This window comes from Canis lupus, chromosome 17 (genome assembly GCF_011100685.1).
Source record: "Canis lupus familiaris isolate Mischka breed German Shepherd chromosome 17, alternate assembly UU_Cfam_GSD_1.0, whole genome shotgun sequence".
Taxonomy (NCBI): domain Eukaryota; kingdom Metazoa; phylum Chordata; class Mammalia; order Carnivora; family Canidae; genus Canis; species Canis lupus.
The window spans coordinates 53,733,185-53,747,801 of record NC_049238.1 but is presented as its reverse complement, the minus strand read 5'-3'; the positions used below and the strand labels follow the sequence as shown (position 1 = coordinate 53,747,801).

Genomic DNA, 14,617 nt, shown 5'->3' with positions numbered 1-14,617 from the left:
CTCTAACCGTCTAATGGCACAAGGTAAAAGCCCAGCCAGTGTGGGCGATGGTGCTTTCCTGTGGGGTCAAGTGTGCCCGGGGCAGGTCGGAGGGATGCCAGAGCCCATGTCCCCATCCCTCCCATGCCTCTCCTGCTCCAGCAGTGCTTAGCTTGTGGGAGCTCTTGGACACCCCCTGCCCTCCCACCACCCATGATGTTCACATGCACTGTTCCTCCTGGGCCCTTAAATTTCAGACCGCTCCCTGCATCTCCGGGCAGAGTAACACACCTCCTCCAAGGGCTTATAATCATCGGTCTGAGTCCCTTGTGACATTTACATCCCTAACAATTGCGTGTCTGTCTCCCACACTGGACTACACCCTCCTGGAGGGCAGGAACTTTTTTTTAAATCTGAATTTCCAATATGCCTGGACGTAACAGGAGCTCAATAGCATGTGCATTAAATCGATAAATATGCTGACTTAGCTGTAAGAAAAGAGAAGAAAGAATGAGCCAGTGATTCAGACAGGATACGCTGGGATCTATCATTCTGGCCCTAGACACAGGTCAAGGATGCTTTCTGCGTGGTATCCTCTTCCATCCACACCTCACTGCTGCTGCCAAGGACATTATTTCTGACCTGTAAGCATATATTCTAAGGCAGGAAGTAGAGCCACGCTGAGGCGTGTGTGTTGAGACACACTTTTAATATAAAAATAGCTCTTATGAATCATAAGAAAAGGATACAGCTCAGCAATGAGAGAACTAAATAAGATAATTTATAGAATAAATATTAATAGAAAACTAACACAAGAAGATGTTCTATGACATCAATAATTCATGAAATATGAATTCAAGTAACAAATTTTTTTTTTGTCTCTTATGTGGGCAACGAGTATAAAAAGAATGGCAACAGCTGATACGTCAAGTGAGTGGGGGAAAGAAACAGAGTCACATCCCAGAGGCTAACGTGTAAAAACAGTGTCCCTTTGAAGGACAATCTAGCAGGATCTGTACCCTTGATCTATGTGTTCCTCTATCAGAAATTTATACTTTGGAAATACTTGCATGGATGCACAGAGACACCTGTGAAAAACACACTTGCGGCACCACTGTTTAGATGAGAGGTTGGCAAACTTTTCTCTAACATAAATATTTTCAGCTTCGCAAGCCACACTGTGTCACGACTGCTCAACTTGGCCTGTGTAGAGAGAAAGCAGCCATAGATGATGTGGAAATAAAAGGGTGTGGTTGTGGTCCAATAAAACTCGATTATCAGAAACAGTCAAGCCCTGATTAAAACTAAGGAAAGATGTTAATCCAAGTGCACGTTGTAAGCATCAGTCACACCGATCGATCGTGGTGTTCAGTAGGATAAGATGCAGCTATTATGGAAAGAGTTAGAGCTTTATGACAGGGGCCTGGAAGTACTGACAGGGAAAAACAGTACAGGGATAGTTTTAAGTAAAAAAAAAAAAAAAAAGTAAGTTTCCAAGTTCTGTGTGTATATGTGTGTGGTATGAACTCCCATTTGTGGTTTGCTTTTTTTTCCACCTCTGCTTTAAACACACACACACACACCTCCAAAAGCATATGCACCAACTCCTCATCACCGAGAACCATTTAGGGTAGGAGAATGGAAACTTCCCTTTGCACGTGATATTTTTCTTTTCCTTTTTTTTTTTTTTAAAGAGTCATTTATTTATTTGAGAGAGTGCATGGCATGAGCCTGGGGGGAGGGGCAGAGGGATGGAGAATTTTAGAGCAGACTCTGTGCTGAGCGCAGAGCCTGACGCAGGGCTCGATCCCACGATCCTGAGATCATGACCTGAGCTGAAACCAAGAGCTGGCTGCTTAACTGACTGCATCACCCAGGCACCTCCATTATCTTTTTCTTCAATGCCTGATTTTTACACAAAGAAAGGGTATCAATTATTTTTAAGTCAGAAAAGTATACAATTTTTAAATGGAAATGGAAGCAACAAGGAATCTAAAAGATGAACACCGTGTTCATATTTTTTTTTTGCATTGTGTTTTGTAACTTAATATACTAACAAAGATTCCTTCTATTTTTAACAGGTGATACGCGGTAATAATTTAGAAGCCACTGTTCTATTTTTAAGTTATGTCCAGTTTGGAGTTATTCCAGATTTTTTTGCAAAGCACGTATTTTTGTGTATGCGTCCGATTGTGCTGAGCGCTTTTTCTAGGAGAGGGATTAGCGAGTCAAAGAATATGCAAAGCTTTACAGATTCTTACTAAATATTTCTGTATTGCTTTCCTAAGGGTTGTTACTGAGGAGTGACAATGCCACCATAGATGGTACACACACAGGGCAGTGCATGAACATGGGTCCTTATGACAAAAGCCACCAAACATTACATGTGCACTATATGCCAAGCTCATTTACTCTCTAGCATGTGACTGACATGTCATGTTGCCATATTTAATATAATTTTCACACAACAACCCTATCAGGAGGATCCTACTATTTTCCCCATTTTATGAAAGAGGAAACAAACATAGAGTGACTTCTACAAAGATACAAACCTATCAACTGGTAGAGCTAGGATCTGAACCTGATGACAGGCCATTTGCTAACCTGATGATTCTATTCTGTTTCCTTGGCCACACCCTCTCTTAAATACATGGCTGTCTCCTACCAGCATCCCTAAAAGTGTGCTCATATAGTAATTCAAAAGACCATTCGAGTAAAACTACCTCCATGACACCCCAAATCCCTCACCAGGTGACGGCATCCTCTCCACCACCAATAACAGCCATGTGTTCAGTCCTTACCATATGATGGGCATGGTTTTAAGCCCTTCACACAAACTATCTCTTTTAGTTCCCACAACAACCTAATGAGGTACATATTACAATTAGCCCCAGTTTACAGAGTAGGAAAGTGAGGCCCAGAGCCATCACACTGTTCGCCCAAGGACACCAGCTCGTGGGTGGAGGAACCAGGTTAGAATGAGTCAGCTCAGCTCCAGAACCCAGAGAGTTCTACCTATATTGACTCCCAAGTCCAAGTCTTTCCTCTGCCTAAATCCAGAGTCTGTCAAAAGGCAATTTGAAAAAAACCAGTTGCACCAAAGTAATATAAAGTAAATGGGAGTTGCTAATCCTCATGAGCTGGTGCTCTGGAGAAGCCATGGACTGCACCGCCCCTGGGCACCCCTGACCACGGGACCTGCCGAGCTCGGTGGCAGGCCGCACCTTGGGGGTCATGCTGTTGGTGATGCAGAAGGCCAGGTGCTGCAGGATGCTCTCCATGCTGTGGTAGTGCTGCTGCCGAGTGGTACGCAGGTACTTCTGCAGAGCCCGGGCCATGGAGGGGAAGATGGCCTGGGCGGCCTCCCGTGGGTCCATCACCTCCCCTGGGGCTTTCTGCTGCTCCTCGGCCTGGAGCCGCTGGATGTGGATGAAGGCCTCCTCCACTGCGACCACCAGTCTGGGGGGGTGAGGACACGAGACAGTTGTTAGGGTAGTGCCTGCCACAAGGCACTAGGGCCTAGAAGGCCTCCTCCCCACCTCTGTGTCCCAGCCTGCCACCAGCTCACCCAAGCCTCCCCTCCTTAGTGGTCACTCCAGATGGTTGGGCAGGGAGGGAGGGAGAAAGGAAGGCACAGGGGGAGGGGGGCTGTAGGGGTGAGATGGAGGGAGCCCTGGGACTAGGAGATTGACCTCTGTCCTCAATTCTGCCACTAAGGGGGGTTTGGAGAGCTTGTTTCAATCTTTCCAACTCTAAAATGAAGGGTTAGATGAAAAGGGCTCTAAGATTCCTCAAACTCTGGCCCTGCAAATACCGAGAGGCGTGCGGCTGGTGATACAGAAACAGCCTGCAAAGGAGCAGAGTTGTATCCCCCTCGATCCAGCCACCCACACCAGCAGCCCCTTGGGAAAAGGAAGGAAGAGGCCCAGCATCCATGATGGGAACCAACTCTGTCCACTTCATGTTAACACGATCAGAACCTTAGAACCCACAAGGGCCTGGGGGTGGGCTAGGGGGCTGCTCCAAGCATGGGCCATAGGAAGTCAGCATCAGCTGGGAATCTGTAAGACATGCAAATTCTTGGGCCCAACTCCAGCCCCACTGAATAGTAAGTCAGTCACTTCTGCAGGTGGGGCCTCAGAGCCTCAGATCTGTGCTTTAAGGGACGCGTGGGTGGCTCAGTGATTGAGTGTCTGACTTTGGCTCAGGTTGTGATCCTGGAGTCCCAGGATCGTGTCCCACATCAGGCTTCCTGCATGGAGCCTGCTTCTCCCTCTGCCTGTGTCTCTGCCTCTCTCCGTGTCTCTCATGAATAAATAAATAAAATCTTAAAAAAAAAAAAGATCTGTGCTTTAATAAGCCCTCCTGGTGATGATGGTGCACACGAAACAATCGAGCAGGAACACTTCCAAGGCTCGAGGAGCTCACGTTTATACACTGAGATTTCATTCTAGCAGTAAAAAAGATAAAAAAATCAAAAGTCTGCTACAATAGGGTGTTGGTGTCGGGTGTGGGGGGCAACGCACCTTGCTCTCCGCTTCTTCACCCGCCGCTCATGCTCTGCCTCTTCATAATACAACTCGTTGTGGCTTGAATCTCTGCGCCGAGCGGCTGCAGCGATCATGGCCCGGGACTGACCGGTGGCATTGTTACTGGGGCCTTTGGGGAAGGACAATGGAGGAAGAACAGTTTTAATGCCAAGAGGCTGCAAAACAGCAGGAAACTAGTACCATGGTCTGTTGAGACCATCCACCCACCTTCTGAGAGGCACATACACAAATGTCAAAAGAAACTTCCAAAAGGGTGGATGGTACTCCTGGCTCACATTCGGTATGCTCATGAGAAGGAAATCTCCCCGAAACCCAATTTGATCAGTAGGAATGGAAAAAGAACTCAGAAGGAGATGAAGAATGCCGGACAATGAAAATGTTGGCCAAAGATAACACACAAGAGAATGCTGTAGAGGTTACTCACCATCTGTTACATAAAGCTGCAGTTTGGCCATAAGGGTAGCTGGAACATCACATTTCAGCAACAAGACAATGAGAGAGAATGAGAGGGATGGGGAGAACAAGCACAGAGAGAAAGAAAGTCAGGGGACACAGAGACACTGATTACGCACAGGACAATAAGCCATGCTGGAATGTCACCGGAGTCACAATTTTAATAAAAAAACAAAATACTTGAGGACTTGCAATACGGCACGTCTGTGAACACAGACTCGCAACTCCCCACCCTGGTGCCCTGACCACAGATCACCTTAACTTTTCAGAAGGACAAAGCATATCACACGCTTTCTTCTGTATCAACTATTTGGTTAATGGTTTGGTTTCACCAGTGGGAATTTTCAGTAAGTTTTCAGATCACAGGTGACGTTTACCAACCCTCTGGGAATTCCAACTGAACACACATCTTATAAAGGCCCCCCTCCCGGTCACCCCCACCCTCGCCAAAATGGGGAGGGTATCCTCAGTAAAAATTGACAACCGTCCATTGATCACGTGACTTGCTAACACTATGGTCCTCTTCTAGGCTCTACAGAGCTCTTGCTCTGACCCAAGACACCCAGCAAGAAATGACACTGTGTCCTGTTTCTTGCACTGAACCATCTGATAGCCTGAGATGCAGCTCTCATGTCCTCGGCTTGGCCTCTGGCCTCCTGCCACCCACTCAGCCCCAGCTCCCAGCCAGGATTGAGAAATCCCTGGAAGTATCTCACCAGATGCCTGAGCTACTGAGAGTTACTGACTTCATGGAGCCTTTAAGTAACTGATCCAAAATTTGAAAAGCAGCTTTCCATAGATGTTCCCACCAGGAGGCAGGAAACACACATCACTATTGTTTTCAATCAGAAAACCCCAAAATGAATGAACCTCCCACATGTATAGACTGTAAATCAACATTCCTTTGAAAGTATATTTGCCTGCAGAAAGAAAGAAGGAAAGCAAGCAAGCAAGCAAGCAAGAAAGAAAACAAAAAGGAAAGGAAAGAGAAAAGACAAAAATTGTTCTGAATTGAGAGTGTACCAGAAAGACAGACACTGAGGGGAGGGAAAACAAAACGGACCATAAAATTTAAGTTAAAGAGTCGTCCAACCTGTGCCCCCTACACCCACCAACCACAGACGCCATTTCAAGGCACGTACCATCTACATTGTAGACTTTCAGCCCGGCCATGTGCTTGGCTGCTCGGAATTTGGAGGCTGTTAGGAGATTGGGGTTATAGATGGTGAAATCTTTATAGTAATTTTCCAGAACCACCAATGCTGCTCGCTGGATACTGAGAAAAGAGAGCAAAATTAATGCAATGCTTTTTCATCGAAGAAGCAGGTCCCAAATGACAACAAAAATAAATCCTCTTTTGGAGGGAGGGAGGGCGGAACACTACTGGTAACCTCCTGTAGTGGCAGGCTCCTGGCTCTGACCATGCCATTTGTCTCCAGGATGAGACTTGAAAGGTGAAACTGAGTTCGGTCATCAAGTGGCTTCTTGGCCTCCTCCCAGGCTATATCCACCTCATCTAGCCAAGAGTTGAGAAAGGAATCAGTTGTAACTTAGGTTTGTTGAGGCCGCACAGAACTTTCCCATTTCTCCCAGTTTACAGAGGAAGAGACGGAGGCTCCCGGAACAGTCAAGAGACCTAAAGATGGTGGCAGGACGAATGGGTGAAAGAACAAAGTGTAGACTCAGGTTTCTCAGGTCCCAGTACAGGGTCTCCTCTAAGCTCCACCCCCGCCCCCCTTTCCCTGTCTCTTGCTGTAAGGAAGGCTGGGTTTTGGGTTCCACAGAGATCAAACTACAACTGTACAGGACACAGGGCAGGGGGCACACGAAAGCAGCTGGCTGTAGACGTTAATGAATCCCGAGGTTCCATCCTCTGGGCTGCCCTGGGCCAGCTGGAGCTCCCTCTTTCAGAGAAAGCAAGACCCCCTTCCGAGCCCTCTGCTGAGATTCTGATCCTTCTTGGTCTGTGAGGCCTTCTGCCTCTAGGACTGTTGTCTCTGGCCCTCAGCTGGGATGAGGGGACACAGGGGACTCTCCTTGCCTTAATGTCCTTGACCTCTGCTGTCACCTGTTTGGCTCCTCAGACAGCAGCAGAGGAACAGAGAATAGGAAACACCAACAGGTGGGAGGGCAGTGGAGGGGGAGCACCCATACTCCCTACTGGCAGCAAAAGAACTCACTCTTGGCCATAGATGTGGGCAACTCACCACTTCGATGAGAAACTTGTACTAATACAGCACGGATTTTCATGCACCATCTTGTCTGACTTCCACAATCATTCAAGGTAAGAAAACTGAGGTTCAGAAAAACCTCTGACCAGCACACAGCATGCATCTACCAAACAGGAGAGCTGCAAGTCCAATCTGGATTTACAAGCCCCCAACCTGCGCTCTTTCCCTGGGATGTGTGACCTCTGTGGGACAGTGTGCATACCGATGCCAACTCCACTCATTTATTTTTATTTATGTATTTATTTTTTAAGATTATTTATTTATTTATTCATGAGAGATACAGAGAGAGGCAGAGACACAGGCAGAGGGAGAAGCAGGCTCCATGCAGGAAGTCCAACGTGGGACCCGATCCTGGGATTCTGGGATCACACCCTGGGCCAAAGGCAGACACTCAACCCCGAGCCACCCAGGCATCCCTCCACTAATTTATTTTTACCTTGCCCTTTATATTTTCCTCCCTAGACCTGCTAAGCAGGTGTGGTTATAAGGATTACTCACAACAGCCTGGGAGCCAAGACGTAGCTGCCTTGGGTTCCTGGATGACCACCCTAACTCTGCATAGCTTGCGGATGTTCACTTTACACTGAGACAATGCAGCCTCTAACCTACTGGCTGGACACGCTGTCAACCCATTGCTCGACTCCTGTCGTTTAGCACGAGATCGAAAAACGATCTAGAAGTCAATCAGCTAACCTCCTCAAGAGCAGTCATGGCAAAGCTTTCTGAGTTACCTCCCACGGTGCCTCGATCCACAGTCTTGCTGCTTAGTACTGGCCTTGACCTGCACACTCATGGGGGGCTGGAAGAATCTGGTGAAAATACCCTGTATCATGGAAGTAGAAGAGCCCTACGAGCAAATCTACATTTTCAAAGCCCTGCTCATTCATTACCCAGTTGCTCATCATCCGTTTCACGCTGAGAGCCTCCATCCGCCCAGCCCTGGGCATGCAAAGACAGGACACCAGGAGCGGCTCCAAGGCCAGGCAGCTAACTGGAATATGCGTGGGTCGGGGGAATGTGGAGAAGAGCTTTGGAACACCCAGCCTCAGGTGGGTGCAAGAGTAGCTCCCTGAACAAGGGAAGGGGCCCCTGAGTTGAGGTTTCATGTCATAAGTCTTTGCACAGAAGTCCCCTCTGTTCACGTGCGAGTCTGCCCAGTGGCTTCCAGCTCAGTGTGGCCTAGTCTCCTCCTTGACCTCTGACTCTGGTATTTTCCAAAGTGGGGCCAGCCCTTCTTCTTCTCCTCCTCCCCCTTCCATCCAGAGACTCTCCATGGCCCGATGACACATGTGCGTGCACACACACGAACTTGCCATTGTAAGCACATCTCCCACTCCCCGCCCCCTGCACCACTTCTCCGGAGGCTCCAGGCTTGGTGACACAAGACGCCCCTCTACACTGAAATGCCTCAGTTCGTTGCACACAGACATGCTGGGGTGCAAATATTTCCTCCCACGCTTCCATATGGACATGGAAACATCTCTAGGCTCCTGGATTCCAGCAGAAAATTACTTCCCTGATCAAAATTTAAAAATCAAAAAGGCGACTCAGGGATTATTCACAGGCCTGTCTTCAAAGCAACCCCCCCTGTGGTTGCTGGGGTTGGCTCTTCTGTTCAGCCAGGCCACAAAGGGGAGCCCAGGGGATCCCACTAGCTCAGCCAGGGCCTGCTAGACGGGTGAGAGAAAGCTGGATGGGAGCCTGGTGGCCCTATTTCCCAACCTCCCCACCCCAACACCACAGACAATGCACTGTGCTGCCCAGAGGAGGGGTGTGTGCCCATGCCCAGGGCTGGCAGGGCTTCCTGGGCTGGGGTGCACATCCCACATCCTTTCTTCTTTCAGTGCAGGGCAAACTGGGACAAGTCCATGGCCCCCTAGAAGCCCACTGATGCCAGAGCCCTGGTGGCCCTGGGGAGTGCTCAGGGATGGGGCAGGGAAGACGGGCTAGGAGCTGCCCATGTCAGGTCTGTGGATCTCATTGTCTTTGAGAACCTCTGCCCAGGGGAACTGGACGAGGGGAAGAAGACAGGCAGGGCTCACTTCTTCCAGCACTGTCATCTCACCCAGAAGCAGAGTGGACTGAGCCAGTCCCCAGGCTGACGAGCTACCCAAGAGCTGAGTGACTCTCCCAGGAAGCTTAGAAATGCTTCTGAGAAGGCTGTAGGCCCTCCCTTGCCTATAGAAAACCATCTGTGCAACACCCAGCAGATCTAGCAAATGTCAAGCTATGAGAAACTCCGCACACCAGAAAACATGCATAACTAAGTACCCAACTTAAATAAAAATGGTTGTGAAATTTGCATTAAAATCCAATATGCCCAAAAAAATTCAATATGCCTTTTTTCACCTTTTTAAAGAGTAAGCTATATATGACTTAAGCCTTGCTGGTGACTCAGGATGGCTGTTTCACGCATTAATTATGAGCTGGGCCAAGAAGGGAGCCAAGGGAAGATGTCAGACCCCACAGGAGACAGAAGCCACCTGTCCCACACCCCCTCACTGCAGGGCGGTCTGAGCACTGGCTGTGTCTTCACATCTTTTCTTATTCCCTCTGACGATGGCAATGGCGATCACAGTCCTCCCCAGGTGCCGTACACTCTCTGCCTCTGGCAAGCCTCTTTCTATAGAGTATAAACAGGGAAAAGTGCTTCGAGGGACCCAAGGGAGGAAGCCTGCTCCAGCTAAGTGATACCTGCTGTGGCATGGGGAGTCTGAGGTCTATTTCAATCCAAAGTCTAAGGTCTTTTTCATTTCTGTTCTGGATCCTGATTCATGCTGTGGATTGACTGAATTTGTCAGATACCTAACTTGTAGGTTCAAAGTAACATGCTACTAATAGATCACTTAGCTTTCCAGTAAAAGAACGACTTGGTACCCACTGAGGGGACATCCTGCCGGGCACCTGGCATTGGCCCTCAGACATGGCCCGTAAGACCAGGATGTAGGAGCACCCTTCTCCTTGGCTAAGGTCAAGGGTCAGTATCTTCCTGCCTCTGTTCTTTGCCATCTTCCACAAATGGCGTCTTCCAAGGCCAAAGCAGGCCCAATATCTTTTAGGAACCTTTTCTGACCCTCTGGCTACCACTCATTTATCCCTAACTACACAGCCATCAACAGCCACCACACAAGACTCGAGAGGTCCTCCAACATGCTACACTCCCTCTTTTGGCCATGAAAGTCCCCTGTACACAAGGGACACCTCCTACAACTTCCCCCAAGAACAAAATACTCATTTGGCTCAACTTGGTCATGTAGGAAACCCAAAATTCCAACAGGTACAGGATCAATCCTAAGCATGTGTTTACTAAAACCATGGGGTTTCCAAGGCAAGAAGGGCCTCAGGGATGGAGAAAAGCAAACCCTTCACCTAGTCCCAGTCTTCAGACCAGATCATCTCTAGGGAAGGAGGGAGGCAAGAAAAATCAAGTTGGTGAGAAATCTGCCATCTCTTTTATCACTGTCATATTCTGAAAAGTAGTAATCTAACTAAACAATCCTTACGTGGAAACCCTGCATTATAGGCAGGAGGAGGCTGATGTACAGATTGTGGACATGGCCCCACCAAAAATCCACGACAAGGAACACCCTCTCGAGGTAGAGAATGCTAGTATGTGTTCCGGCCTACCATTCCGTAGCACCATCCAGGCAAACACCTCTTCACAGATCACATGTATTTGTGGAGAACAGCACAGTGATATGTGGAGCTGTAACGGACCTGTGCACTGATAGGACTCCCAGATATGTGCACGGAAGGAAACATGGATGAGGCAATATTTAGGGTCTGAAGAAGACGAAGTTATTGCCAGTGTGAAAGTGAGCCTGTCAAGTCTGCCTGGCCCAGGCTGATCCCAACGTGAACTCACGGAAAAGACAGGCTAGCAACGGATCAACATGTCCAAGGCACTTCCACGGCCACTTCTGAAAGTGCAACTCACTGCTGGCCATGTGGCCTTACTGGTCTATTCTTTTTTCAGGACAAAGATGGTGAAACAAGAAGGCCTGTGGCCTTTTGTGGCTTATCAATCACGAAAACATCCCCAGTGCTGTTGACAACTGTCACACAACTGCTGTGGCAACAGGGATGGGGGGCTTGTGCTTGCCCTAGAGCAGAGAAGCATCTCCAAACACAGTTCACATCTGAGTTCGTAAAAACCTGAAAGACATGTCTTTGAAAGATGAATTCTGAAAAACAAAACTAGAACCAAATTACTGTCCTAGCTATCCATGCCTCCTGCTGTTCTGCATGTTTCTGTTGTGGGAGAAAGCATGTGCGGAGCAAATGGCACCAGGGTTTGGCCCTGGACAGCAGGACTCTTGGCTCTATCATTTGTTTCTTGACCTTGAACAAACTAATTCATTTCTCTAAACTTCTGATTCTTTGCCCAGAGGATGAGAAGAATACAGAAAGCCCTACTATAAACATAAGTGGCCCCCAAATACTCAACTTTATAAAATGTATTACTTCTTTTTAAAAAGATTTATTTACTCATGAGAGACACACAGAGAGAGGCAGAGACATAGGCAGAGGGAGAAGCAGGCTCCCTGTGGAGAGCCCAACGTGAGACTCAGTCTCTGGACCCTAGGATCATGACCTGCGCCGATGCTCAGCCACTGAGCCACCCCGGCACCCCTATAAAATGTATTACTGAAGTTCAAAGAAATGACTAGGGGTGGGGGTGGGGTAGCTGGTCAGATATTCCAGGGACAGACAGTGAGATTCAAATATGCAAGGTGCTGGCTGAAGTCTGGTGTCTCCTGTGGCAGTTAACTCCTGAGCTTAAATATCAGTGGGGACAAACCCAAATTCTATGACTTTCTGAGACTTCACAATCAGTTGGCATTGAGGTTGGAAAAAAATATCAGAGACTCGTGAATCCACTCCCTACTTTCTTGCTCCTAAGAAGGGGTTGCCTGCCTGGTTTAAGTGTGTATGAAAGATTAAATGAGATACTCTATTTCCAAGCACCTGGCCCAAAGCAAATGGCTTGTATACAGCAGCACTGTGAGCTTCCATGTCCATGGATGCTGGAGAGGCCTGTCTGTCCCCATGTGCCCCCGTCTTCCCCACCAAGAGCCCACCATGAGGCAGAGCCACAGGAAACAAGCCAGAGCAGATCCTGTCCACACAGCTCTCCTGGTGACTTAGACTCTAAGGTGATGCCACTGTCTGCTTTTATGCGTTTCCTGCCAACTCTCAGCCTCCTGAAAACCAGGCCTACTTGCAGGGAGGCCTCCAGGGCACACACTGTAAAGAAGGACCAGCCTCAGAGTCAGAAGGCTGAGATTCCAGCTCTGCTCCTGCTCCTCTGCAGCCCCGGAGACGTCATTTCCCTTTCTGAACCTGTTTCTTGGTCCATGCTGGACAGAGGGCACCTATTGCTGCATGTGGACGATGGGAAGAGCAAATGAAATAATGCCAGGGAATGCATTTATAAGCTACACGGCATCAGACAACCACAAACTGTCATATTACTAAGGAGCCCGAGCATTTGGCAGCAACAAATGAGTTTGGCTGGTGGCTCGATTATTCATGTAGTCTCTGGGCATGAAAGCATGACCTAAACTCCGCTTACACTGAATCACAACATTTCACTCTTCACAGAACGAAGAGAATCTTGGTGCTCATCCAAGCAGAGACACAAGAAGCAAAGAAATCAGAGCCCATCTAGGCCAAACTCCCAATCCACGTACCAATTCTCTTTATAACACCCCAGAGGGCAACCGGCCTCCTTGCGAAAATAAAGTTCACTCTCACATGGCCTTGAAATGACCTTCCTCTAAGATTTGCCCAGTGGTCAGCCCACCACTTCTTTCTGGACCCAAACCCCCCTTTTCTTGTGAAAGCTCATCAAATATTTGAAGGAAACAATGGTGGCCAACAACCTCCCTCCTTTTCACTCTCTTACCAGGCAAGTAAGAGCACTGAAGTCTAGAAGAGCATGTGCATGTGTATGCACACTCATACATGCACAGATGCACACACATGCTACACATAAAGAATTGCCTATGTCATTCACTTTTCCCTGGATTTGGTTATGGTCTCTGCAGTTAATACATGCTTAAGCATCCGACTCTTGATTTTGGCTCAGGTCATGATCTCAAGGTTGTGAGATCAAGCCTCATGTTGGGCTCTGAGCACAGCACAGAGGATGGGAAGAATACTGCTTATCCCTCTCCCTCTGCTCTTCTCCCCACTCTCTCTCTCAAATAAATAAACACAATCTTAAAAAAAAATACATGCTATTAAAATCAGAAATATCCAGGCTTTGTTGCTCAGCCAGTCCAAGACCCTCATACTCTAGTCTTTAATGTCTCCCAGGGCAGCGAGAAAGGCCCTCCCTGACAGGGCCAAGTGGGGAAGTCTCATTCAGGTCTCAGCCACTTCTTTTCAAATATTCATTTGCCCTCTTTCACTCTGTCAACAAAAACAGCTTTCTTCATGTGTGAAAAATGTGGAAGCATCTCTTACGTGTTAACACCCATGTAAATGCCAGCCACCATCATTCTGATCACCTTGGTGGTGTGCTGATGGGAAAGCCCGGAGAGAGAGCGTTCCAGTCCCAGTAAAAGTCTGCAGAGGTCTGCTTTCAGGGCCATACTCCTCTTCCTGTGAGCCAACTAAGGATGCTGACACTCAAAAATCTTAATAGCCAGTTTCTCCAAAGCCATTCACAGGCTAGTATGAATTATGAGCACCCGTTAAATCCCAAGGACTGGGACACAGATATGAACAGAACCTCAAGAGGCTCTAGCTCCCGTCGATGTGGTGATCTATGGGCTGTGACAGGACATGTGACTGTGGGAGTGGATGTGGAGGGTTTCAGGTGAAGACCCACTGAGGCGGCAAAGCTGAGTTTTTGTGCTAAGTCTTAAATGCTGAACGATGGCTACACCATGTGGACACATGCTGTCAAGCTCCTTCCAGGCAGAGGAAGCAGTGTGGGCAGAAGTAGGTGGGAGCGAGACAATCTCCCTAAACAACTTCAGTAAGAGCAATAGGGCCCCACTGTTGAATCACAAAGCAGCTCTGAGCGTCTGCTATAGTGGGGTGAACAGCGTCTCCCCAAATCCACGTGTCTACCCAAAACCACAGAATAGGATCTTTGCAGAAATGATTACAGTAAGTTCAGGTCATGCTGGTGCCTTTTTTTTTTTTTTTTAAAGATTTTATTTATTTAATCATGAGACACACAGAGAGAGACAGAGACGTAGGCAGAGGGAGAAGCAGGCTCCCTGTGGGGAGGCCCGATGTGGGACTCGATCCTAGGACCCTGGGATCATGACCTGAGCCGAAGGCAGACGCTCAACCACTGAGCCAGCCAGGCATCCCGTCCTGATGTCTTTATAAAGAAAAGGAGATACACATGGAGGATGTCACGTGCCAACAGAGCAGAGATTGCAA

At 48.1% G+C, this 14,617-nt stretch overlaps 1 protein-coding gene across 4 annotated transcripts in view; it reads right to left on the bottom strand.

Moving 5' to 3' along the window:
• VANGL1 (VANGL planar cell polarity protein 1) overlaps window positions 1-14,617 on the bottom strand; it is a 53,474-nt gene that overhangs the window by 7,827 nt on the left and 31,030 nt on the right. For all 4 annotated transcript variants that reach the window (XR_005372615.1, XM_038561858.1, XM_038561859.1 and 1 more), the window contains 3 exons: window positions 6,125-6,258; window positions 4,506-4,638; window positions 3,204-3,438 (listed from right to left, as the gene is read on the bottom strand). Coding sequence is in view for 3 of the 4 variants with exons in the window: in XM_038561858.1 (XP_038417786.1) it covers window positions 3,204-3,438; window positions 4,506-4,638; window positions 6,125-6,258 (502 nt within the window). In the remaining variant the exon portion in view is untranslated. The remainder of the gene's footprint in view (window positions 1-3,203; window positions 3,439-4,505; window positions 4,639-6,124; window positions 6,259-14,617) is intronic.